The sequence below is a fragment of the Neoarius graeffei genome, chromosome 25 (genome assembly GCF_027579695.1).
Source record: "Neoarius graeffei isolate fNeoGra1 chromosome 25, fNeoGra1.pri, whole genome shotgun sequence".
Lineage (NCBI taxonomy): Eukaryota > Metazoa > Chordata > Actinopteri > Siluriformes > Ariidae > Neoarius > Neoarius graeffei.
In genome coordinates, this window is record NC_083593.1 from 5,836,601 (window position 1) to 5,864,479 (window position 27,879).

The 27,879-nt window shown below is 40.8% G+C and overlaps 1 protein-coding gene across 6 annotated transcripts in view; it reads left to right on the forward strand.

Annotated features, from left to right (window-relative positions):
* msi2a (musashi RNA-binding protein 2a) overlaps positions 1–26,143 on the forward strand; it is a 325,090-nt gene extending 298,947 nt beyond the window's left edge. For 2 of the 6 annotated variants that reach the window (XM_060909354.1, XM_060909351.1), the window contains 4 exons: positions 9,114–9,302; positions 13,631–13,785; positions 16,613–16,689; positions 22,907–26,142. In XM_060909354.1, the coding sequence (XP_060765337.1) occupies positions 9,114–9,302; positions 13,631–13,785; positions 16,613–16,654 (386 nt within the window). In that variant the 3' untranslated portion in view covers positions 16,655–16,689; positions 22,907–26,142. Of the gene's footprint in view, positions 1–9,113; positions 9,303–13,630; positions 13,786–16,612; positions 16,690–22,906 lie in introns of all 6 variants that reach the window. The other 4 variants (XM_060909350.1, XM_060909353.1, XM_060909349.1 and 1 more) reach the window with 3 other exon arrangements.
* The last annotated feature ends 1,736 nt before the right edge of the window (positions 26,144–27,879 follow it).

The following is a 27,879-nucleotide window of genomic DNA, read 5'->3' on the forward strand; positions in this document are numbered from 1 at the left end:
GCTGGTGGGTGGAAATTGGCAGGTGGCATAATTGTGGAGAAAACGAGGGATTTTTTTTTTTTCTTTAACCAGTCTGCATACCCGGATGAATTCCTGTAAAAGAAGTTGGTCATAAAGATTTGGTATTACGTTTATAAACCTTTGGTCAGGTGTTGCTCTTGGTTGAGAGGCTAGCACACTGAATTTGAAGAATAGTCCACAGATGGAAGTTGAGTGTTGATCTGTCTCACTAGCTGTCCCTTTGACTTTCTCTCAGCTGGTCTCTGTCTCTCCGGCTGTCCGTCTGTTCCTGGACCTCACGTGCAGCTGAGTGTGTGTGAGCCACAGGGTGCTGTGCCACAGGAGGCGCTGCCCTCTGGAGGTCTGTCTCGCACTTTTATTCTCCATGCCAGCCTCTATAGCTGGCCGTACGGGTGTCCGACTGCCATGTTGGCACGTGCTGTTCAAGTCACCCCTCCTACTCCCTCTGTGTCTGCTGAGAAATGTCCTCTGGCTCACTCTTTTACTACTTTATGTCCACTGGAGGAATTTGAGTATCTCCATGGACATCTTTTTGTCTTCTCAAGGGCTGGGTGATATCACAATATACCGTACAATATTGATGATATTGGGAAAAATTGTTAGTTCCTATTACTGAGATCCAGCATGGATATTATATCTTAAAAAAAAAGTTAATTACAAACTCACTGGAAACACCCGATTTGATAAACTTTTTACGGCTTTTTTCCTTTTCAGTATTAATTATTTTTAGTTGTTTTAGAAATAAAATGTTTTAAATATAAAAATAGTTAATAGATTTCTAATCCGCTATCATCAAACAGTTCTTTATTTAAAAAATGCAACACACTTGTTTTGCTGGCTGTTTCTTAGCAAAGCTACAATTTGTGATCTAAACCTACATATCATGTATCACAGAAATTGTGATATGATATATTTTCATTATATCACCCACTCTTAAACCTCCGTCTCTTTCCTGTAGAGCTTCACAACACAGCTCTTCCCAGATCGATTCCCAATCCTCCTTCCTCCCTCCAGCTATTTAGAGGAGAGGTTGGCTCATTTTTGTGTTATTCCCACACTTCATTTCTCCTTCATTCATCTTCAGGCAGTGCTTTATCCTGGTGAGAGTCATGGTGGACCTGGAGCCTGTTCCAGAGCACCATTTCATCACAAGGCATTATGCACACTCCTTCACACCTGGGTTCAAATTAGAGTTCTTTCAGATTTTTTACCCCTTTTCACTAGTCTCTGTATTCTCATCTTTGTCATTCTCAACTTGCTGGTTGTCAGGAACCCAACAGTACTTCTCCAGTGTCTCTTGTCAGCAGAAGAGTATGTTGTACAGGTGGCCAGCTGTCCCTTGCTGCTCAATAAGTCTATTGTGCTGAAGGTTAATACTGCTTGCAGCTTTCTCTTGAATAAGCAGTTCTGCATTACGGCTTATAAAATGGCCAATCACCGCTACGTTTAACCTTAGAGTCCTTCTAAGCTGTGTCCTTGCACAATACCAGGCATAGAGGTGTCAGAAACTCTGCTTTCACTAGAGAGGCTTGAGACAAATGTTTTTGTGTAATTTTGCTGTCTCTATCCCAACACCACCACAGTTGGTCTCTTCATAGGATCAGTCAGCCTCTTCCTTTTGATCAGGCTGTAATGGGGAAATGGTCAGTATTTCTCTTTGCATTCTGCATGCATACATTTGCTCCTGGCCCATCGTCATCCTCGTTGTCGGCACCATCCTCTGGACATATCCTGATAAAACAAGAAGGAAATGATTGTATGAAGTCCTATTCTTGCTTGAGGCCTGTGGCTTGCTAGACACAGAGCTGCTCTCCTTTGGCTGAGTACTTCCTATTATCTGGAAATCATTATGCATTTCATCCCAACAAGTACTGTGATCGCTGCCGAGAGGCTCATCAGAGGGCCACGTTGGCCTGCGCTGCCATGGCGAGATTAAACTGGCTCGCCAGCTCTCACGTGTGCCCAACTACTGCCTCTCACACACACCCACGCAGCTGCGGCTCTGGCTCGTGCCAAAAGGACCAACAGCAGCTTCGCTCTCTCAAGGATGCTCCATGTGACGCCGGTCCCAAAGGCTCTCATCGCGGGAAGAGAAATGTTACATATAAAGGTTAGAGAGGCATTGCTCCCCCTCTGTTTCAGGATGGTCTCCTCCGCACAGCTGTTATGGGCAGATGCTCATACAGGGCCTCTGGGAGGAACCATCCTGAACTTCAAAGGGGGAAGCATACTCCAGAGGTGCTCAGCTGTAGACCACTTTCATCTCCCCACTCACGGAGATAAAATCTCAAAAGAAAGTTTTTTCATCTTCTCATTTCCCATACTTACCATGACCTTTAAAACAATGTGAACGTGGAATATGAAAGCTTCATCTCACTTGCATAACTTTGCAATCACTATTTCTGGGTGGGGTTTTGTGTGTGTGTGGTTTATGTGACCTAGAGATTGACGCGGGTTTGTTCTCTGGTCTCTGGAAGTAGCGGAGCTCGGTAAGACAAACTTGATTAACAGACTTTTCTGGACTTGGTTTTCCTGGCCCAATACATGTCTGGCAGATGTGGGTGAAGTATTGCACCTGATCATATAGTAGCCTGATATGGGACTTGTTGCTTTAGTCAAAGGAAAGGGTGTTTGCTCTTTGCTGGCCATGGTCACACACTATGGCTGCTTAAGTCCGGTGTGCCTGTTCTTGCTTTCATTGTCCAGCTCTGCAGCTTCATGGCACCACATTGTCTGTGGTTGTACCCAGTGGTGTTGGGGGGGGGGGGCAATGCCGGTTTTGTCAGTCTTGCAGTACTCTACGGAGCTAAATTGTGGTGCTTTGACCACAGCTGCAGGTTTTGAAACCATTGGTTTTGGTAAACAAGTACACAGCACCACAGTGTCTCATAGGAATGTTCGCCATGCTCATGTGAGTTTCTTCCCAGGAATGCAAGTCTAGGTTTCATTCTTCAGACATCTGAATTGAGTTATGCGTGGCATTCTAAGCATCCGAAGACCTTTGAACAGCTTAGAGATACGGACACTGTTGAGACAGGAGTAAATCATCTGTTAACACCCATTAGCCTCTGTCAGAACAAAATGACAAGACATTTATTATTAACTATTTGGGAAATGTCAGCACCGTCAGAATGACTCGAGGGGTCTTAATTACTCACTGGTTCGTCCAGAAAAGGCCCATTTTTAAAAGAAAATTGAAGGCTAACTCCAGGTCTCTTCATAAGTGGAAATAAAGTCGCTAACTGTAGCTGCAATTAATTTCATAGCTCAATTGGGAAGGCATCGGACGGGTTCACTGACATTTGGCCCAAAAGTGCAGTTGATGGCCACCAGGGATTTGAAGTGGAGACATCACGTGTGCATGTAATCACTGAAGCATTGGTATTAGGATGATCAGATTTTACTCCTCAAATTGGCCCTAAAGTGGGAAATATGGGGGAGAATATGCACTGGATTGACATGCAAGTCCTCCTTCTAATCTTCTTTTTATGAGTGAAAAACTCGTACTCTTCTTTTCATGAGAGAAAGAGAGTCATACTTTCAGGGCAGTGGTTTGGAATTTCTTTTCCAGGGCAGTCATCTGGCAAAGTGAAAATGAGAGAGTCGCATTTATGCACTTGAGTGTTCTACACTTGATGGTAGTATGCTATGCAGAAAGACCGGGAGGTTAGGACAGACAGAACAGCTGAAGACCGCTGAATTAGCAGTAGCCGAGGGCTGGAGCTTGGTGAAGGTAACCCTTCAGGGACTGGGCGAAAGGTAGAGAAGTGACAATTATCCACAGTTGGACCCACCATTCCGGTCACCACGGCAACGCCGACCTACTCATTTGTTTTGTAGATGAGTAATTACATCCAATTAGACCACAGGATTAAAAAAAAAAGAAAGAAATAGCAAAGAAATGGTCTTTTGTTTCAGGCTGATAGCTCGAACATTAATAATTGGATGATGAGAGGTGGGGGTGGCTGATGATGATAAGATTTGTGTGCATTTATCCTGAACCACTGTTTCGGCTGAAAATCACCAACACCCGCCTGAACACCGGTATCTCTCGCTCAGCGTTATATCCATACTTATTCATAGGTGTAATGTACAATGAGACTTGGCTTTGTATCCGAGCTATTTTTGTCGCAGCCTTTGAACAGCTATAATTTCAGAATATATTGTGTGAGGACCATGTCCATGCAAGAGTCAGTAGAGTTGTTGTAATGTGGTCTAGATCGGAGTTCATTTTGTTTGTTAGCTTCCTAACATAACAGAGAAACAAAAATACACAGAAATGACAATCCAGTAGTTTACTTTGCTGTGTGTAACTATTTAGGTAGGTATGTACGGTATGTAGACTGTGTATAAGCTCTACAAAGACCAACGTGAACAGCTCCAAAGGGCAAAGCAGAATGAAGTTAAGAACAAGTCAAAAGGCTACACAAGCGCTAGAATTAAGCTACAACCTCTTGGTGGGGGTGAGACTGGGTACAGTAGTGGTCTGTGCAACAAGAAAGTCCAGTCACATGCAAGCAGCAATGATGAGACGTGTAACAACTACTAGATAAGAGACAACTTTAAACCTCTATGACAAATTAAACAATTATAGAAATCGCACACATCCACAAACATATGGAAATTCTGAATGTGGTGATGGTAATACTCAGTCAAGCTCTTCTCTATGCTTTAACTATTCTTGAGACTTTGAGCAGTTTCACTTTTTTTGTTGGTTGTTTCATCTCGGTTAACTGAAAGTGATTAAGAAAAAATGCTGCATAGTTTAAAAAAAAAAAAAAATGTTTTTTGACATCGTTTGTTTTGGGTGATACCTACGTATGCACTCGCATCACAAGCTTTAACAGACCACAAACAGGCACCTTTATTACTCCAAACACCGAGCTTGTGTGATATTGCTGGTTGTTGTTCGGATGCAGTGTGGCAGCAGATGTCTGTGCAGCTCCAACACACCATTTGATGTTTGTTCATTAGCATGCAGCAAATTTGCTCTCGCGCCGTACGAATAAATGCCTTTCTTTAATCCATACCCACTCCACCGCCACCGCCTCTCCCAGAGGAAACCGACAACACAATCAGTTCCGTCGTACACACCATGGAGACAAACATATGCTGTACCAGGGGAAGATCAGAGAGAGACCATTATTTCTCTAACTTTGATGTTAAAAGGAGAAAAAAAAAAGGCTCTTCGGCTCAATCGCACTTTGTATCTCACCTTTGCCCGAAGTAAATCATTTGTATGCGCCGAAAAGAAAATTAGCGCAGGAAGATAACCGAGTGATTGCAGCACTCACAGATGGTGTCTTTTTCACGCTCCTGCCATCCACTGAAGAGCCACTTTCTCTCCCCCCTTCTCATGCAGGCCCATTTTTATTCATATCTTTTTACACTGATGGCACTATCATTAGAGGCAATCTACCTGAACAATAAAAGTCGTTTTGCCTGCCTTTATTAGATAAGACCTTCCCGGTTGCGAGATGTCGCCAGCTGAGGGTTAATTGTCCGTGTCAGAGCAAACAAAGCCGCCATGTGTGTGTGTTTGTGCGTGCTGATGTCGTCCTTGCGCCTTGTCGCTTCCTTCTTCCCAAAAACACTCTGAATCTGCCGCCGCCTTGAACAAGACCGCGGCAGGAAGCCGACATTGTGTGCACCTGGCAAGGCCTAAGCCCCTTGGATGGTGTTTTGGCTGTAGCGGGGGTGACGGTTCTTCTCTCACCCCTCCTCTCCTCATCCGTTTAGCTAATGGAGAAGATTGTGGTGAAGCCTTTTGTAAAGGTCGGCGCTTGTTTGTTATTAAAGATTCTAATTAGAGTGAGGAGAGGAAGCTGAGGAAGCTTGTCTAATTAGTGAGGAGCCCGGAACCCACTTTGAAACTCAAGGACGACGAGCTATTTGCATACACGTTAAAAATGGATTAAACAGAAGTCGTCTCTTTCACGCTCCCTTTTCTTTTTTTGTATTGTATTTGGGCTTAGAATAATTAAATGAACCCTAAAGGATGCCTGTTTACCATGAAAGTCGTACGGCTACAAAACAGGGCGGTAGCAGCAAGAGGGGCATGTGCCATCTTATGAGCTTTATACCAGGCAGTGTTTTCCACTCTTCGATTTTATTGTCTTCTCTGAGGTTATCGTCGTCCCAAACCCCTGGTCTCGCATCACCCCCACTCTTATTTCCAACTCTTTCTGGGTTGGACCCTTTTTATTAAATACAGAGGAGCGGAGAACACGGGGAATGCTGGGAAACACGGCTCCCGTTTGTGTGGAAACGCAAGCTGCACTAGAAGAGGACGGAGCAATGATGGGATATTAACGACATGCAGCTGTGTGGCACTGAGCGAGGGTGTGTACCTGATGAAGGCACATGAAAGGGACCTGGAGCCAGACAACTGGACAGAAGTAGTCTAGCAATTTGTGTGTGTGTGTGTGTGAGAGAGAGAGCAGATGCGGACGTGGTGAGTCAGCAGCAGGAGCCGCAGTGGGCAGTGCAGACTCCAAGGCTGCTGCAGTCCCATCAAAGATGAGTCATTAGGAGAGAGAGAGAGAGAGAGAAAGCAGTCTCTCTGCCCCCTGCCAGCAGTTGGTTTAGGGACAGTGGGAGTGAATTGGGAGGTCTACATTAAAAAAAAAACTATTACCACAAGAGCAATTTCCATAGTATTCACTGTCCATTCAGAATAATTTGGCTCGATTATGTAATATTGACAACAGACTGATTATGTAAGTCACATTTCATGGAAAAACAGTTTCCACCATCAAACTACCAGTGATGATTTCACTGCTGGTGTCTCATCTCAGACGATGTGTGGATGAAACACCCGTTCTCCTGAGAATCACAGCGACTTTACTAATACCAATGCCAGTAAAGCTTTGTTTAAGCACCCCCACACTCATAGCCAAATGCAACAACCAAAGTGTAGGAGTTCCCAAACTTTGTATGTAGCCAGGAACCTATTTAACTGTAAAACAAATTCCACCCCTTTGATACACTAATTTCTGAACATAATCCAACTATTCATTCAATTATTAGTCTCACGATTTAACTCTGCAGGGGAAACCGGGCAGGCATTCGGCCCTGTGGGGTATGTGGCCCCACTACATTGAAAATGCATGGAATTTATCAACAGCATGTCGGACATTGTTGCAGATTATTCAGGAGCCAAACGGAACGCGTGATAACTGAACTCAGTAAAATGAAACAGAAATTGAAAGCAAGACTGTTCTGCTGGGGGCTTATTGCCCCACACCGGTTTAAAAGTTGTTGGAAAACTATTGCACTTTTATGTCAGTTAATTTGTAATTGTGTGTTTGTTCTATTATAAAGTTACATTCTTTATACCTTTTTTTTTTAATCAAAAAAAGTATGGGCCCTAATGCCTCTCTTTCCTCTATATTCATATTTACTGGAGACAGAAAACAGTAAATCCAATTATTTATACATTATAGATTGACGCATCATCCGTCCACAATTTACAAAAATCGCCGTCGCTCTTACAGGATTGATCGTATTTCGATCAAACTCGCATACAATGTTCCCCAGATAGGTGTGCATAAAAGTTGTCAAGATGGTGGTGCCACCTGTCATATTTACAATTTTATGGGCGTCTTGGCCGGTATGAGCTACTGCCTCATTGAGTCTGTTTTTAATGTTATGGAGTTTGGGCTAAAATTCAATTGACATTTTATTATATTAAATATAATAAGTAAGTGCTATTTATAAAACCCACTTTAAGAGCTATATTATCAAGCCTTTGTACTCTGTATGGACAGTGGATGTTTTGTCTTTTAGAATATAAAACACGTTCTCAAGGCCAGAAATACAACTTGGGAGGTTCTTCCTGATTTGTTAATTTTACTCCATTCATTGAAAATCTCCCACATCTGACCGAGTACTGGAATGGCTTCAAAACCTGTGGAATATGGGATAGATCTTTTAAAAACAAAAACAAAAGGTAGCCTACTCACTTTGTGTTCTTCTCTGCCCCGAAAGGAGATTGTTATAGTTGCAGGTTTGTCCGATTCCTTTAAATAACGCATGTATTTTTGTAAACGGATAACGCAGTGCCATTCTCAGGCTGCATGCTGTAATGTGAAGTAGGCACATTACCCAATAAGGGAGTTGCGGTAGCATCGATGGGCATTCTTCTGCCAGCTAAGTTACACTTTGCAATTTCAGACAGTATCCTCTGCGTGTGGCAATGCTCTGAGTCCTTTCTTTTTGCTTTGGGTCACTCATAAAAAAAAAAAAAAAAAGTACAGTTCCCAGAGTAAAGCGCCTTTGCCAGTGGCCTTGACTGAGTTACCTGAGCTAGAAAGACATCCGAGTGCCACCAGTGGCTTTCAAAACGAAATTTCCATCTCTGGATATTCTGACAAACTCTAAATGTCAGCTCACACTCGTCAGTGATGCTCTCTGATGCGTTGATAATCTACCATCTGAGTGAAAGGAAGGCTGTTTCGTGATGTGATAGTGCAGTGCTTTGTGCTGTTGATCCTCCCTAATGTTTTATGCCCAGTAAACATGAATGTGGCCTCCTTTATCGTATAGAAAACCTAACGTGCAGTGCTGTCTTTAGTCAAATCTCAGAAATTGCAAGGGAGTTTGAAATCGATCCTTGAAACGTGTGTGAATACAAGTTTCTTTCTGTCAAGAAGGTAACGACAGATACTATAAAGGGACTACTGAAGAATGCGAGTGTGTGAACGAGGACCAGTTTTCAGTAACAATCTGTTGCTCCACACTGATCATCTAGGTGAAACTGAAGGTCGTTCATGCAGACTAGCTAGTTTTAGTGTCTTTGTCTGGCTGTAGTTATTTTTCTACTCAGTTGTAGCAGATAGTCAATGGCCACTTCTCTCCCTCCATTATAGTCATGCAGTGTATTTCTGAAAATTGGAAGTTGGATATAGAATGAGCAGGTAGTATCGAGCCGTGTAGCCATCTGTAGCCACTCTCATGAGCACCACACACACACACACACCTTGCCTACATGACTGTGTACAATGAAAGAGTTTTTCCCCCCAAATGATGGCGTCCCATCCCTCACCCCTTAACCCCCTTCCCTCTCCCCCATCCTGTACTGTATCTCCCAGGCTTTCCCGATTATGGGTTTTATTCCGCGCCCAGTGACCAGCGGGGGGCGCCCTGCTCCTTTGCCGACTATGGCTCCCTGGGGCCTCAGGCGGCTCAGATGCTGCAAAGCGAGCACGCCACATCTGCCTGCAACTCTCCCCTGCAGCACCTTCACAGCCCGGATCAGTTTAAGAGCCCAGGTTTGTATGGTGCGTTTCTGCCTTTTTGTTTTTTTTTTTTGTTTGTTTGTTTCTTTCCTCCATTTGGTTTTGCTTTGTTTTTTTTTTTTAAACTTTCTTTTGGTCACATCTTGCACAAGCAAGACACCTCGTTTATTCTTTTCGTGTTCATTTAAGAGCGTAGTTTTACAAGACACGAAGAACACTTGCATCTGATCGCTTGCCCCGAGATGCACTGCATGCTGGGTTTTATTTCATGTATTCATTTAGTTATGTTTATTTCTCCCTTTAAGAGGTCTTTAAGTTTGCGTGTTGTAGAGCCATTCTTTGTTGTTTCTGCACGAAGGTACATCAGGATGCATGCACAGAACGCAAGCATGCCAAAATGGATGACCCAGTCACTTTCTTTACCATTAGCTTACATACTTATGCAGGATGGAGCATGGTATGCCGTTTTTAAAAACCTGGATCTGTCCAGACTCGGCCATATTTGTTTGCAGCTTTCAAATAAGGATGTGTTGAGCAGCAGTATTATACTTATAAACCGTCACTTTCTGTTCAGAATTTCGACCAGATGTCATTTCATATGAAGTGTTTTAAAAAAAAAAAAAAAAATCATCACAGTAAGAAGCCAAGCTAATTCCCTTCCTGTCACTTTGTGTAGCGCGTGAAGACAGTGAGTCACCTTCACTTGACATTTGTCTGATCCGACTTCTAAATGCAGGCGTCCTGGAACATCCTCCTGGTGTTCTGTCTCGCTTGACGTGTTGCTCTAAGCTTGTGGAGTACGAGTTATTTCACGTCTAAAATGTTAGTGCTGAATATTAAGTGAAAAATAAGTCCTAGTTTAAAATAGATTAGTTTTAACTGTATTTGAGATTCTTCTAAAGAAGCAGTTAATCATTTGAGCCCTCTGCTGCCAAATCACAAGTGCATTGCAAACACTGACAAGCCTCTTTTCCTTTTCTACCCACGTTCTGTAAAAAAAAAAAAAGAGAGAAAAACGCAAACAAAAAAGTTCTCTTTTGCACTGTTGCTGAAATCTCACCTGATAGATAAGGCCACACCAATTTAATTAGTTGGTTCTCAGATTTTTTCAGGAAAAATATGAAGCGAGTGGGCGAAATAAAAAAAAAAATGCTCTGATGGTAAAATTAGCAGTGGAAATAGACCAAACAATACAGGCAAACCAGTAAACAGATAGGCTAAATAAACGATTGAGTTACAGTCAATTGAACATCTACAATTTACAGAAAAAAAGATTTGACCAGGAGTAGGCTACTTCACAAGTCTTTAACGAAAGTGAAAGGGGCGATTTGATTGGTTTTCGACATCACGTGACCTTTTCTGTTGGCAGGAGTTTGATTTCGATTTTTTTCATTTTCTTCAAGCAGCGATTCCGAGAACCAACTAATCAAATTGGTGTGGCCTAAACACAGCAACCTCAATCCCAGTTGCGGAGTCATGAACAGTGAACATGACCCTCCTGTCTCATGCAAAGTCAAGGCTCGTTGGTTGGCCATTTTCAGAAGACCCTCCATGGGCCTCCTTGCCTGCAATGTCTCGAGCACTGCGAGCCTGAATGTGTTGCGTGACATCGCCCGTCTGTTGCAGTCATAACGACTGCCTTGGTGGCAGCTCCAGCCAGTTGGTGCGAGGCCTGCCAGGCACTCTGTCTTGCCTCATTTGTGGTGGCAGCTGACAAGGAAAGGCATTTTAGTCCTTTACACTGAAGATTACACAGAGCTCCTGGTTTGGACCCATCCTGTACACGTTTCACCATGCTCATCTTCAATGACACCCCGGGGGGTGCTATAAGACCCAGGCCTGTAAGCTATGCCAGTACTGAAACTCACCTGGACCTGCTTTAAAAGATCTTCACTTTGTTCTGCAGTCTTTCACACTGTGTTTTCAGAAGCAACAGAACTGCTTTGTATTTGGTCCCTTGTTTGTTTGGTTGTTTTTTTTTTCTCCCCCCCTTGATATGTTTCACTGCCTTTTCATCAGCCTTTATCAGGTAGACATAAACGACACTACAGCTTTGTTGTTTTTTTCCCCCCACAGTGGCTTCCGAGGCAGTAAGGTGAATTTGTGTCTGGGTTTTTGCAATATATGACAGTAATATTGCTTTTAATATAGGTCAAGAACACAGAGAGAAACTTCTATTGGATTAAGGCGATACTTGATATGAGGTTCTGTCAAACTGTCTTCTGTATCTTGGTTGCTGAGGCAACATGAACATAATCAATGCATCATGGGTCTTTTAGGGGTCACAGCGAAGCACTTTATCCCATAACAGTAAGGAGGAAGTGTTTGGGTACGAGTGTGTGTAGGTGTTCGATTAAGGAATAAAACACACGGACACGTGCTGTGCAAGGAAATTACGATGGGGTGATATGATCCGGCAGATTTACTGTTACCACCATATCACAGCATTTTTTAATATTTATGCATTAAGGAATTATACATCGTATTTTTTTTTAAGTAACAAGTTAATAAGATGGAAAACGCAGCTTGTCCTGTCAGAAAATTTACAGCTTTATCTCTGATGGTCACAAATTTCTGACACTGGAGTCTCCTTCCAAAAATGCTCCATAAACATCTCTTCAGAGAGAACTTCACCATATCAACAATTAGATGTGCTTTTTATGTGGAGCGTCAAATACACAAGCCTGTGTAATTTAATAGAGGATGAAGGGAAAATACCTTGGTGAAAGTTGTAGGTCAGAGCGGCTCTTGTGCTTGGTTGAGTGTTTGCCCTCTTCCCTTGTGGACTAGTAGCACTTTGTCATCCTGCAGGAAGGCTCTCTTTTACAAATTAAAGCCCTCTGCAGGACATGCAAGTCACCTGTACCTCAAAAGCTGCTGCATAAGCACAAGCCCCTGGTTTAATTAGGATGGTGCTGCTTAGCTACCAGTCAAAGCCAATAAGTGTAACTCATGTTTGCCTATTAAAGTTAATAGCAGGAGCAGTCTAGCCTGGGGGTTTAAGTTGAAACATAAATCCTCCTGCTTGCGTGCACACAGAGAGAGAGAGCACAGTGCACTTGCCTCAACAGAATCCACCAATTACAAGAAATGAGGATTACTGTTGAAAGTGAAAATGGCTGTAATTGCTTAATAAGCAGGCCTATTAGAACGTGTGCTGTTTAGATAAGTCCAGTGTGGCTACTTTTAAGAAAGGCCTGGAGTTATGCATTATTCTTTCTCACATTCACTCTCCTCATTAGCTCTCTCAGTGTAGGCCAGGTACAGTAGCCTGAATCGAGCCATTCATTACATGGACAGTATGAGTGTGTGTACGCTTTTCTACAATGCAGTTAAACGTTTACCCTTATTCCATGCTTTGAGTTGGACGCATTGAAGTGGCAAAGAGGATTTGTCTTTGGACCAGAAGGAGAGAATTGTTTGCTTGCTTTCTCCAAAGTGAACCATGACTCAGATGCTGCATATTAGTCAGGGCTCTGTTGTGACGGTGGCAGCGGAGGCGATTTAAAGGGTGCGGCGTGCTTACGATGATCCTTCCCAGTCTCGTGTACGCCTGTAATAATGAGCCTAGTGATCATGACAAGTTGAAATGCAGAGTGATGGGAGCTGCCCAGCAAACTATACTTTATCAAATGCTGTTGCTAACAGTCGGTTAGTTGTATAAAACATTATCAATAACCCTGTTCATATTCCCCTCTCCATGTAAGCGCGGAGCAAGTTTTTAACATGCGCACAGGAAACGGCAACAAAGACTTGTTTACTTTGGTGAACTAGTAGTTAGTACTCGTACCACAAGTGACCTTACCCTTACAACAGACACAACTCCTCTCGTTTAGATGTTTGTTTGTTTTTTTATTGCAAGTTTAATGCAGCCAGTGTGCTAAATGAGGCACTGTTCTGTAAACATCTCTTTGAAAGTGCTGTAATTTGAACAAAAGCAACTACATCAAGGACTAAGAGGACAACTTGACTGCATGCTGGATTCATCGTGTGACTGCATGCTGAATGTTCTTGTGCATGACTTTGCCCGAACTTGAGATTTTCCCACATAGCATGTGCATACACGAGAATATGATTTCGGCTAATCTTGCCCCTCACTACTTAGAAGAAATATGGGTATCATTTTAATATGGGGTTAATGACAGTCATCATACTGTAAGTTGCAGTTTATAGTAATTAGAGCTAAATGGCATTTCAGGTAATTAGTAAGCATTTCAGTGCCACTCTCTTTGCTGGTGTTATTTAGTGTTCCCAGTCCTTCAGTATTCTGAAAATTAATTAATGTACATGTCCAACATCATGTTCTCTCCACGGTTATGCCAATCTCCAGTCCTGAGGAAGTTCACCGTAACATTGTGTTTTTCACCCAGGGGCTAACCCTGCTCGGCCTGGAGCCTTCCCGGGTGCCAACAGTCCAGGGCCTGTAGCTGATTTGTACGGCCCGACTAGTCAGGAATCGGCTGTGGGGAACTACATCAGTGCTGCTAGTCCTCAGCCTGGCTCCGGCTTCAGCCACGGCATTGCTGTGAGTATTACACGTCAAATTTCTCCAGCCTTGTTTTTGAGTGAAAGTTTAATTACGTCTTAATGCTGAAGGCTTCACTGAGAGGAACATTTTGACCAAAAATTAATTCAATCGGACAAGACGTTGGTGGTGAAATATATTTTTTTAATTATTATGAAATGAAGCTACTGAATAAAAGTTCGTCACCCAGAAATAAAATCTAAAACCACGTTTTTTGTCCAAAACTAGTCATCTAAAGTGAGCCTTTTTATTGCTAATGCAGCGGGCTGTAGAGGAGGGCGTGTACTAAATTAATCGCCACTGTATGAATGAGGAAAGCCATCAGAATAGTGCCTGAAATTTAGGGCGGGGTGGGGGGGAAGCCTGCATGATTGGAAATGAGTAAATCAAATTCCAGTGTCTGTGTAACAAGCAGCTGCTTTTGACACCATATCTAAACAAAAACATGGCGCTGCACAAAAGTTGCTTTAATTGGCTTTTTGCTGGCAGAGTGCAGATTCCTCCTCTGAATGTCACAGATGTCAGTGCCTATTTTTGAATTGCTGCAGCTCTCAATTTGGAAAAACGAAAGGATGCATTTGTAATGAAGTGCCAAATTGAAATTCAATTATTCACACACTTGGTCTTGCACAACTAAGTGTCTTAACCAGCTCAACAGCAGACATGTGCTTTATGATGAAGTGTATAACGCCAGTCATCCTAGGCCTCCCCTTCCCTGCCTTTGTGAACTGAATAGCCTTTTTGTCACCGGCTGTTATGTTTGCTGAACAATGCTAATTATAATACGGTTATCAAGTAATTATCCTCATTCTGAGGATCAATTTGCGTCAAGGCTAGAAACTGCTCTTCCTTTCTTTCTTTACACACACAAGTCACATCAAGAATGTTAGCCAGTGCTGGTGAAAAAAAAAAGAGTAGAAGTTCGAGAACAAATGGCTTGAACGTCTAACACCCTGAGCGCCTTGAAATAAAATCTCTCGTCACGCAGACGTGTTAAAAAGAATGCATGTGTGCACAAATTTGCGCAGAGATGAGAGGTTAATGTGTAGTGGTGTGGTTTCAGGTTGAGTTAGTTCCTCTGAGGGTGTTATCAGAGTTGAAGGCTGGGCCAAGAGCAGATGATGTCTCCGAGCTGCACATTAGCACGGGAAATGATGCGGAAGGAAAAATGCTCCTCTCTGTTTATTTCTGCGACACGTGTCAACAATTAGCTACACCGCAGAACTGTAGGGGCCACAATCCGGCAAACGATTCCACATTTGCTGCGTTATTACTGGCTCGAGAGGCTCCTTGGTGATCTAGAGTTCAGCACTGAACCCTAAATGAGCTTTATCATTAGCTGATGAAATGAATCAACTGTGTTAGAGCAGGAAAAACACTTAACTTCCAGGCCCTGATCTGAGTAATACGGAAATAAACACACAAAGAGAGGGAATTTAATCTTAGAAGCTGTTGTACTCCACTGAGATGAATGTTAGTGGGAGTTGGGAGCAAACATTTCCTTCCAAGTCTGCCTGATTAGAGAGCCCGAAGCTGCCTGCCAGAGCAGCCTTTGATTTATTCATATGGATTAAACTTCTTTCTGAAGCGCTTCCGTCATGATCACAATGGGCTGATGACAGCCCTGATAAGAGCCTGTTTTTTTTTTTTCTTCGAAAAGACATGTTGACAGTTTGCTGTTTTGCCCCCTAAATCTGCCGCATGGGCGGTTCACTTCACCAACGCACTCAGGAAATCAGACAGCAGCAGGGATTTGCATATGGAGGGGGAAATTGATCGTCTCAAGACTGAGACAAGATGAGGGTGGACATTTCTTCATTTTGGAGGGTGTTTGAAGTATTCGAGTTATCCCGCTAGCATGAATGAGAGCCAGAGATCTAATCTAGTTATGCCTGAAATTTGTGATGCTTTAGTTCTACGCTTAGTTAGGTAGACTGCCTTTCAAATTTTTTTTGTTTAGTGGACCGAAAGCTACTGAATTCGAATCACAGACTTCCAATTTTGTTCCTCCCCCCAATAGAACATGGAATGAATTTAGGGCCATCTGGCCCTAAATTCTCCTGCTTTCCCTGTTCGTGCAAGGCATTGTGTGATACAAATTCGAAACAGGAGAGAAAAATGGAGGACGCGAGTGTGCGAAAGAAAGGAAATGCAGGACCAAGCTAATAAATATCAGTGAGCACCTCAGTGTGATCAGTTGTAACTGTCAGTGCATGGTCAAACGTTTGACTGCGCGAAGCAAGCGATTTCATGTGTATTATTTGCTAGGGAATCCCTTCAAATTAAATAATTTTGCTGGTTTTATGAAATAAAATCCTTCTACAACATTATTAGAGATCCATTAGCATGGCTCAAGTTAGCATACGTTGATTTATATAATGCTAGCTGGTGCCTTTCGACACCAAATCAACTGTGTTTGGTAAGTGACGACATGTGCGTAATGAGGACCTTTGCATAAATAATACAATTAAAGTAATGCTTTACACCGTGGTTCCCTGTCCTAACATTATAACATGGTCTTATGTTTATAAATTGCTCCACTGTGGTCTCCAGGCGGAGACCAACCTTGGAACTTGGTCACTGTAGGCTTCATTTTACTCAATTGTGGTACGTTCACGTTGACGACTAATGAGTTAAATAATGTCAGAGAAGGGGAACGGTCATTAATTAAATGGTGAATTTTTATATTCATGTTCACAGTAAGGCTTTTCTTGTGATCCCCCCCCCCCCCCGCTCACTCATGCTGACAGAACAATCCTGTCGATGAAAATGTATTTACTTTTCTCACAATGCTTACTGACAATTCACACTAACTGTATACTTTTAGGGCCCCTTGATTGCGACAGCTTTTACAAACGGATACCATTGAAACCTAACAGGTGGTCGGTCGCCATCTCAGTGGAGGTATTATGTTTCCTTTATATTGCTCAATGGTGCTTTGTATCCATCACTGTGTCAGCCTTTATGGACTTATTTCAGTCCTAATTTCTCCTCCACCTGTTCTGGCCTTTATAGAACTATTCACATTTCATATGTTTAAGCTTGAATGTTAGACTCGCAGGAAAATGCATGTAATGGCAGAGCACAGTTACTGTCTTCCAATTGAATGGGTTTTTTTCAGGAGTTTCATTACCAGAATCATGTGGAGAGTTTACAAAAATCTATACTGTTGCTTTCTGCAAGATTATTAGTTTCTATCAGTTCAGTTCACAGATTTTTTTTTTTCCCTAAATAAAAGTTTAAGGCCCTTGTGCCAGATGAAGACAGGCTGTTGGTAAATTTACATGCTACTGTAATAACCAGTCAGAATTCTTTTAAATCTTAGTTTTCTTTTAGTAAAGATCATGTTTGTTAAGCTCCATCCCTGCAATCAGAATGATGTCTTTAAATGCACCTTCATGCAGATACAGGTTAAACACCAGCATGAAGAAAGTGTGATCATGGCATGGGTGGTTTGAGTATTTCAGAAACTGCTGATCTCCTGGGATTTTTACACAGAATGGTGCGAAAAAGCAACAGTTCTGTGAGTGAAGCTGCCTTGTGGATAAGAGAAGTCAGTGGATACAGTAACTCGTATCACACTTTACAACTGGACTGAGCAGGGAAAAAAAAGCATCGTGAGATGGATGGGTTACAACAGCAGAAGACCACATTAGGTTCCACTTGTGTCAGCCAAGAACAAGAATCTGAGGCTATCATGGGCACAGGCTCACCAAATTGTCCTTTGATTCTTGGCTGACAGAAGTCAAACCTGATATGGTCTGCTGTGCTGTAACAACCCATGCTTGTCTGGCCGTTCTCCTCTGATCTCTCTCATCAATAAGTTGGTTCAGCCTGCAGACCCTCTGTTCACATTGTTTTTTGTTCCCCATGTTTGATTTGAACAGGAACTGCAAAAATGGGCAGGCCTTTTTGTACTGATCAGCCATAACATGAAAACCATCTGCCTATCATGTAGGTCCTCCTAGTGCTGTGGTATCTGGCACCAAGATGTTAGCAGCAGATCCTTTAAGTCCTGAGGCAAAACCTTGAGCTTACAGGAGCAACTTACAGGATTTACGGATCTAACAGCTTGGTGCCAGATACCACAGCACACCTGCAGAGGTCTTAACAGGTCAGATTTTGGTAGTACAAGGTGGACCGACACAATATAAGGCAGGTTTTAATGTTATGGCTGATAGGGTCCATGTAAAGGGCTGCCACGCACTAACATGGATATGCAGACTTTATATCAAATCAAGTTCTATCTAATAATTAGTCTTAGCTATGACCTGTTGGTGCAAATGAAATTAAATGCTGTATTATTTTTTAACAGAAGAGGCGACATCCATCTCTATTAGCTCCCTGGGTATCCCACTGCTTTGCTCTCATGGCTTTGAAATTTTCACATCCGTGGAGCATTGAGTCAGATCCCAGACTCACCACACAGTAGTCTGCCCAGCCCTGTCCACTCAAATCACTTCCACATCACTATGCCTGGCTTTTCTACAGGAACAGCATTACCGAGAGACTCGAAGAATCTGTGGGTTTACGGCCCTTGAACAAAAAAACGTTATGGACAAAAATTTAACCTAACAGGTCTTGCCTGTATAGCAACAGAAAGCTATGGGAACTGGAGCATCTACCATATGACGCATCCTTTATAAGAAATTACTCAATCTTGGAGAAAGCAACAGTTTCTGAAACACTTTTATAGCAAATGTTTCAAGCTACACCTTACAAACTTAAGTAATTATGCTAACGCGGGAAGGATGCACTGTTAATTCTGGAATCTGATTGATTAAATAAACTGCATCTGTTATTGTTTCTATAATAACTCATTCACAGGGACTTGTATGGTGGGCAATGTGTATAGAATTAAGAAAAAGTATCTTAGTACAACTAACTTTTTTTTGTCTTATAGATGTTCTGGAATAGAAAATGTAAAGTAAATACATGCATAGGTTGGTAGCTTGTAATATTGAGGGCATGTTTGACCATTTATGAGAAAGTTGTAAGCGTTTTTGTATTGCTGCTCGAATGCCACCATTTGGGTGCAAGGCTGAGTGCCGCTCCTCACTACACATCTAAAGTAGTGTATTATTAAGATGCAGCCCTGACTCATGGACGAGGCTGAAACTATGTGTGATACTACTTGTTAGCATGCTCTCAATTCATTCATGAAAAACTTCATTAAGACATCACCAGGCTAGCCTACCGTAATTACTGTGGTAGACAGTCCAGCCAACGCAGGAAGAGAGTAAACAAACACTGCTTTACTATACAGGATTCATGTGAAGAGTGCAGGAGGATGCACTTGTACGGAAATATTGCCAGAAACGCCTGAGCTGCTGGTATGGTATGGATTTATTTGGTTAAAGATGCAGTATAAAGAGCACCAAGGATAACACAAAGTATAAAATACACTTTTTTCCCCAATGTGGTCCAGCAGGAAACAATGATCATAAACAAAAAATATATATTTACTGTAATTATCACAGAGTACAACTAGATTACAGTGATCAAGGTAGTCTATTCGACAAAATGGACCGTAGTGACACTGATCATGATAAACAAGCATTACCATATCAATTGGTGACACACACAAGTGAACAAAATTTGAGTTGTTTTAGTTCATCATTACCGAGGCTTTTTTGACGAAAATTCCAAACCCAGTTTTATATATAACTCATTTTTAATCATTTGGTGCTATTTCTGTAATCAAGTTATCCGAACTGTAATTATCACAGAGTATATATTTTTTGTTTATAAATTCTCTCTTATTTTTCCCTGCTGTCATGGAAATAAGTGTGTTATCCTCGGTGCTATTTATAGTGGTACTTGAAAGTTTGTGAACCCTTTAGAATTTTCTACATTTCTGCATAAATATGACCTAAAACAACATCACACAAGTCCTAAAAGTAGATAAAGAGAACCCAGTTAAATGATCCAATATTACATATCTGTGAGTGGCAAAAGTATGTGAATCTCTAGGATAAGCAGTTAATTTGAAGGTGAAATAAGAGTCAGGTGTGAGTGGGCACCCTGTTTTATTTAAAGAAGAGGGATCTATTAAAGTCTGAGCTTCACAACACATGTTTGTGGAAGTGTATCATGGCACGAACAAAGGAGATTTCTGAGGACCTCAGAAAAAGCATTGTTGATGCTCATCAGGCTGGAAAAGGTTACAAAACCATCTCTAAAGAGTTTGGACTCCACCAATCCACAGTCAGACAGATTGTGTACAAATGGAGGAAATTCAAGAGCAAGACGTGTAATAGTCGGCGAGGTCACAAAGGACCCCAGGCTAACTTCTAAGCAACTGAAGGCCTCTCTCACACTGGCTAAAGTTAATGTTCATGAGTCCACCATCAGAATACTACTGAACAACAATGGTGTGCATGGCAGGGTTGTAAGGAGAAAGCCACTGCCCTCCCAAAAGAACATTGCTGCTCGCCTGCAGTTTGCTAAAGATCACATGGATGAATGAGACCAAAATAGAACTTTTTAGTTTGAATGAGAAGCGTTATGTTTGGAGAAAGGAAAACACTGCATTCCAGCATAAGAACCTTATCCCATCTGTGAAACATGGTGGTGGTAGTATCATGGTTTGGGCCTGTTTTCTGCATCTGGGCCAGGACGGCTTGCCATCATTGATGAAACAATGAATTCTGAATTATACCAGAGAATTCTAAAGGAAAATGTCAGGACATCTGTCCAAGAACTGAATCTCAAGAGAAGGTGGGTCATGCAGCAAGACAACGACCCTAAACACACAAGTCGTTCTACCAAAGAATGGTTAAAGAAGAATAATGTTTTGGAATGGCCAAATCCTGACCTTAATCCAATCGAAATGTTGTGGAAGGACCTGAAGCAAGCAGTTCATGTGAGGAAACCCACCAACATCCCAGAGTTGAAGCTGTTCTGTACGGAGGAACGGGCTAAAATTCCTCCAAGCCGGTGCGCAGGACTGATCAACAGTTACCGCAAACGTTTAGTTGCAGTTATTGCTGCACAAGGGGGTCACACTAGATACTGAAAGCAAAGGTTCACATACTTTTGCCACTCACAGATCTGTAATATTGGATCATTTTCCTCAATAAATAAATGGCCAAGTACGGTATAATATTTTTGTCTCATTTGTTTAACTGGGTTCTCTTTATCTACTTTTAGGACTCGTGTGAAAATCTAATGATGTTTTAGGTCATATTTATGCAGAAATATAGAAAATTCTAAAGGGTGCATAAACTTTCAAGCAGCACTGTATACTGTATCTTTTACATGTATGAATTTTACCAAATAAATCCATAATCATACCAGCCACTTGGGTGTTTCTGGCGATATTTCTGCCTTTTTCCATACAAGTGCATCTTCCTGTAATGTTCACATGCATCCTGTATAGTAAGGCAGTGTTTGGACTGCCTACCATGGTAATTATGGTAGGCTAGCCTGGTGACGTCTTGAAGTTTTTCATAAATGAGTCAAGAGCAGGGCTTTGAACCGGTTCAAGGAACGAAAACCGGGAACTTTTTCTATATCACATGGAACAGAAACGAAACCAGAAACTTTATTATTTTTTATGTTCCGGAACAGAAACGCTTATTAAAAATAATGGTAACCGGTTAATACCGGTTTTTATTTCGTTCCTCAAAGTTTCTGTAGCCTACAAATAGTCATTCTTCTCCTGCGCAAGTTTCTATGACCCGCTGGGGTTCACTTCCTGTGTGACGTTCGCTGATTGAATGGAGAGAGCGGGAAGGTGGACTACGAGTGAGAAGTGCATTACTGAGTGTCTCTGAGCAAAGAAGAGCCTGAACGATGTAACCTCCCTATTGGCTGTTTGTAAAAATGTATCAGTTGTTGCCCTTCCCACGGGAATCATCGCGGGCTCGAGAGACGAGAACTGACGAGTTAGTTCGTTGGTAGCAGAACAAAATGTCTGGACACAAATCGGGTTTTCAGAAAAGGAAAGAAAATTAAACGGAGGGTCGAAAATACAAAAAAGGAGGCAGAAAATGCAAAACGAGTTTTAAGGTAGGACAAATGGTTAGTTTTCTGAGGCAGCCCGCCATGGCTGCCTGCAGGCTTATTTATTATAGCCCATTTAGTTAAAATAGTTGATATAAAATGTTTATAGTTATGTGATGGTTGTCCTGATTTAGACTGTTTTTTTTGGGGGGGGGGGGGTTGCACGATGTTGCACCCGGGTCCAGATTAGGGCAGAACCGGCCCTGGCTACATTTCAGCTGTAGTTTGTTATGTATGTATGTACTTGCATAGATGTGTACTTCCAATATGGCGCCTAACAAAATCTCGTGGCGCAGTGACGTCATGCGGTAGCCCTCTATAGGGCCTGAGTAGCCTTTGGTAACACACTAAACGAATTATCTTTCATTTTTGGCACTTTTTCTGTTTGTGTAGATGGGAAGACATACTGAGAATCCAAATCGCCAACATTTGAAATAATAATTGTTTTGAATTATTTCTTGTCTTATTTAATGAAGGTTGTAATAGAATTAGCCTACATTTGGCTTAAGCTAGATGAGACAGAGACATAATTTTATAGCCATTTGTTAAACAGCTGACAGGGAACGTAATTTTTTTTGTTCTAACCGGTTCGGGAACGTCTATTTAATGGTGGAACCCAAAACCGGAAACGTTAAAATTCTGTTTCTGTTCGGAACGAAGCAATAGTAAAAAAATTCCGGTTCAAAGCCCTGGTCAAGAGCATGCTAATGAGTGCTTATGCTGCCGGGAACGTAGAAAAACTCGCTGTGTTTTTTTTTTTTTTCCCCCCATATAAACTTTTAATGAAATAATCGCCAGCCAGGGGCAGCTTCAAGTCTTACTTGATATGTTGAGCTTCCATGTTTTGCACCCAAATGACGTCAGAGCTTTGCCGGAAACAATCGGGAGGAATTTTCAGATTGGTTAAAATATTTTCAATGGCGGCATCCACGAAATTTCCATTCTGCATAGAAACTGACTTTCCTTTTCTTTTAATCTTTACGTGCATTTGAACTGAGGTAATGGTGTTGTGTCTAACACTGCAGGATAGTAGTAGCTCAGGCTCTGGTGATTAGCTGTACGTCACACAGAAACTCACGAAACTAATTGGTCTGTACCTGTTTTGATTCCTCAGCATAAATCTGGAGGTCCTGGGAAGACGGGCCGAAGTTTCTAACTGGTCTTGTACAGGTGATGACGTGAGACTTCAAGCACTGCAGCATCTCATTGGTGAAAGGGACAGGGGGTGGCACCATGAAGAAGAAAAGAACAAAGGATATATGTTAAGCTTGTTATTTAAAAAAAAATATTAATAATAATAACTGCTGTACCATAACCCCCTACCACCCTCTTGTAACCACGTAACTTTTATTTGTTCTGTATGGCATTTTATTTCTCTTTTTCTTCAGCTTTTAGTTGGTTAAGTTGCATAGTTGATTTAAAAAAAAAAAAGTTTGGTTTGTGATCATTGATTTTTTTTCTTATTTCTATTTCATGTGAATTTTCTTTCAGCATTTTGGAAAGTGTAGTTTTTGTTTACTGGTCATGTCAGAAATTACCTTTGGTACCAATTGTTGTAAAGCTCTGATTTTATGGTGTCATATTTGCACAGTTAACGATCCAGCGTTACAGCTATGAGAGAACATTTCATTTTGAGTGAAAAACGAGAGGTTAATTGATCTAATCAATCTTAGTAGCTGTTTTTAATTCTTGTGACGTCTCATTGTCGATCATAATTACCTATTTTTGGGCAATACAAAGAGGACTCCGATATTTTTATGGTCCTTTTTTTTTTATAAGTGTTGTTTTTGTTGTTTAGGGGGGAAAAAAATGTATACTATGGCATTTTTTCAGATGAATACATTGTGAATTCAGATTTAAGAGAAAAAAAAAAGAAATGTAACTGTAAATATTATTCCAGTCATTGCATATAACCTACTCAGAATGGGGGGGGAAAAAAGTACATATTTTTCTTACCACGTGTCAAAAGAAATTGTTCCAGGGTGTCAATAAAATAAAAGAAAATATAGGTCTTAACAGATTATTATCTAGGTGTCACTCAAATATAGTAAAGTACCCCGGTGACAAATCGGATCTATCGGATAGCTGTTTTTCGCTTGCTGTGTAAATACTCGAGCTGAATAATTTTCCAAGTGTCATACCAGCATATTTACAAACCGGTGACTACAGGGCACTGCTCAGAGTCAGAGGAACAGATAATGTTGTTGGCAGCTTTTATCTCAACTCTAGAGATTCAAGCATGGAAGAACTTTTGAGAGAACAATGTTTCAATCCAAAGCACACTGTAGGTAGTGTTCAAGAGATTTTACTCTATGTGACCTGACACTTTTATACTCCTGAGAGGGGGGAAAGGAAAAAAAAAAAAAAAAGACAACTATGTTATTTGGTGTTGTTGTTTGTCCTCCACCTGATTTTGGAACTTATCTGGCCTGTACATTACAGTTAGGCATGTGCTGATAATCGGTTATACGATATTGCACAGCATAAAGATCTTAGGTGCTCATTTTAGACATATGAGGGAGCAGAACACACGTTCTCAAAGATCCTAATTCACTGGATCTGAAAAAAATAATCTTGCCACAATTTATCATCAAGTAGTAACTTTAAAAAAAAAATTGCGATAAATGTAATCCATGATCAGACTATTATCGTGATATAACTGAATATCAGCACAGGCCTAGTCGCAGCTTATTCATTTTAAATGAATCGAGAAGGCAGACCTTTTATACCATACCTCAGTGCTGTGAGTTTAACGGTGGAAACGCTTAAAAATGTAATGTAATTTATTTTATCAGTGAGTTAACAGGTCAACCATGCTGAGCTGAGTATAAGGCTAAATCATTGCACTGTGACCAGTGGAAAAGCCCTCTGACCGCTAACTTTTTGCACATGTCAAATGCTCCTTGACCAGGGTTTCATGTATGAAGACTCCATATGAATGTCACTGCGAGGCGAGCAAAAAGAAAAGCAGTCTCTAGACCTCGGAGCTCAGATCTCATTTCATGGCTACAGCCAGCATTGACTCTAAAATATTGACGTATTTTAGATACAGCTGATAGAAGACACTGAATATGTTTGTGCAGAGAACCAGAGCTGCTGTGCTGACTTTTACTTGTATAAAAGACTTTTGGGTTTTGGTCAGAGATATATAACGTTTTAATGAAATGATTTTAAAAGTGTGGATTGTTGAAGGTGATGATTTGATCGATGTATATTTGTACATTTGTCTCTTGTTTCCTGCTGCAAATGTATACTACTATTTTTTTTTGTTGTTGTTCGTTTCTTTTTTTGGTTGGACTTTGTTTGATTTTGATGTACACCAACGCTCCGAATAACCAGGTGAAGCAAAATGCTGGATGCTTTTTACACAATCTGGAGATGCGATCAAGTAATAATTTAAACTGAAGAAAGAAAAAAAAAAGATGACTATTGTAATGTTCTAATGTACAAGAAAAAAAATGAAATACAAAACTTTAAAAAAAGGAAAAAATGTTCCTTCACTGATTTCAGTTTTGGATCGGGGGGATTTTATGACTCCTATTTTTTGTCGTTGTTGATGTAGTAGTGAATATAATAATTATACTCCAATGTACTCAGATTCTTTCTCTCTCCATTCATCAACACACCCAAGCTTCAGTTCATCACTGTATTTAGTAGGCATGTGCAGATTTTTTTGGCTGCCTTTGTGCTCTTGAGCAGAAAATTGTCCCAATTGAAGAATACGATTCTATAATTCTATTCACTGGACAGAACTGTCAGTCCAAATGAGAAGCGATTTTTGCCAGTGTATCAGTTGTTTTTCGCTGGAGCCTTGTGATAAATACAATGATGAAACATGACGCAACTATTGTGACATCAGCACATGCCTAATATTCAGTGGTGTATAAAATCATGTACTGTAACAACGTGCCGTCTTTGATAGCCGTGTAGTGATTTCACGTTTCCATGGCCATTCTTTTTCTCTCTCTTCCCTAATTTATAGATGCTGTTTAGACTTGGTCGTTTGTAGAAAATTTAGGACTACTAAGAATCAAATGTTTTCAAATTTCATCTGTCCATATAATTTCCTGACTAACCAAAGCTTTCACAAAAGATCTCTATAATAAAAAATAATAATACAAATTGCAAAAGGCAGAAAAAGAAAATCAAAGCATCGCTTGACTCCACACCATTGATTTTTTTTTTTAAGCAGTGCACCATACTACCTTAAATCCTAATGCAGAACTATTATTTTGGATTGGAGCTATAATTAAAACAGAGCTCAGTGGTGATTTTAATGTGGAAATCTTTTTTTCATAATTACAGTACTAAATCAACTACCTGATTTGATGTTTCTACACCAAAAAAGTGCCACTCTTTTTTCCTATGCCTTTAAACAAATCTTATTTCTTTTATGTATAAAGGGTAATAATTATCAAGACACTGATTTTGTTTCATTGTTGTTTTTTGGGCATTTCTCTCTATTGCTGAAGTATAAAGCTATATACATTCACACTCAGTTGCCAGTTTACATTGAACTCCACTCACTAGACAGAGAATAGAAAACGGCTAAAATCTAATTGGCTGAGCCTTGTTCGAAGTAAAATCCTCCATTGATTATATACACCTGTGACTAGAAACTAGAATCAAAATTCTGGAGCAACGCGTCAGGTTTAAACTGATTAAACTGGAGAATAGTCTAATATTTGTCTGTTATATGTTTCTTAACAGACTATGGTATCTGACAGCGCAATATCCCCCACTGGCAACTATGCCATAACTCTGGTTAAATGCGACTGAATTGAACGAAACTGCAATATGCATATTACCGACATATAACAAAGAATCCTGTCAAGGGCAATTCCATGTAAATGTCAACCTCACCATGCAAAATTAAAGCAACATGTAATACATCAAAACCACTCCCAGATATCTCACCTAGGCCTGTATTTTACAGATGTGAATAAGTTGAACCAATTTGTAACCAACCTAATATGTCACTGTCAGTCTTTCTTTCTTATAATGTAAAACCCAAGCTAAAATCAACTTTGATCATGTACAATTCTATATTATTGCCACAAGCCACAGAAATGTATGCTAAAATCCACAAAACAGCAAAACAATAGCCATCCTAAATATTATTTAAGAACTTTGATAGTTTTAGCTGATATTTAGAGAGTTTTTCAAAGGGTTATGGTGGTTAAATTGCTGATTTTCTAAACATATGCCATGTCTATTTCAGACGCGTCACATCCATAACGGAATTTCGTCACATCCATAACGCTGACTTTTCCTTCCGAAACTCTGCATGAAATACAAAATATTTTAAACAAAGATTTTTTAATATTCACCTTGGACCCCTCTATCAAATGGATATCTCCATTTCGACATTAGGTTTACAATTTCACAGAGTTTGATAAAAATGTACAGTCACCCAAGAAAAGTGATACTTTTTCTGTCACATCCATAACGCATCTTTTATTGGCGTTTTCTGGCATGCCCTAGATGTACTATGGGAATTGTTCTTGTTCTATCACTTCTCCAGTATGGTACAGCCTTAAAATATGCAACACCTGTTTAAATACTGGGAGACAGTAAAACATGCACTGGGTCATTTGTTGCCATTTTGAGTTCAAGTGTCACGTCCATAACGCTGGAATTGCTCTCAAGTTTCATGAAATTCCTCCAAAAATTGTGAGAGGAGTTGATTTCAGAAGGTGAGCACCCTTCCTGGGACGGCCGGACATCACCGCAACATAATCCCCCTTCGGGCCTTTCGGCCAGCGGGGGATAATAAAAATTGTGAGGTAAGAAGGGCATAACTCTTGTAAAATTTGCCCAAATTAAACGAAATTTCAATATGCATATAACTGCCATATAACAAAGCCTTTTGCCAAGTTTGGTGAAATTCCTCCACAAATTGTGAGAGGAGTTGATTTCAGAAGAACGTACACCCTCACGAAATTGTCAAAATACAAGTTATTTAATCAAGGGTCAAAACTCTGGTAAAATTTTCACAAACTAAATTAAATCGCAATCTGCGTATTACCGTCATATAACAAGGCCTTTTGCCAAGCTTCGAGAAATTCGTCCAAAAATTGAGAGAGG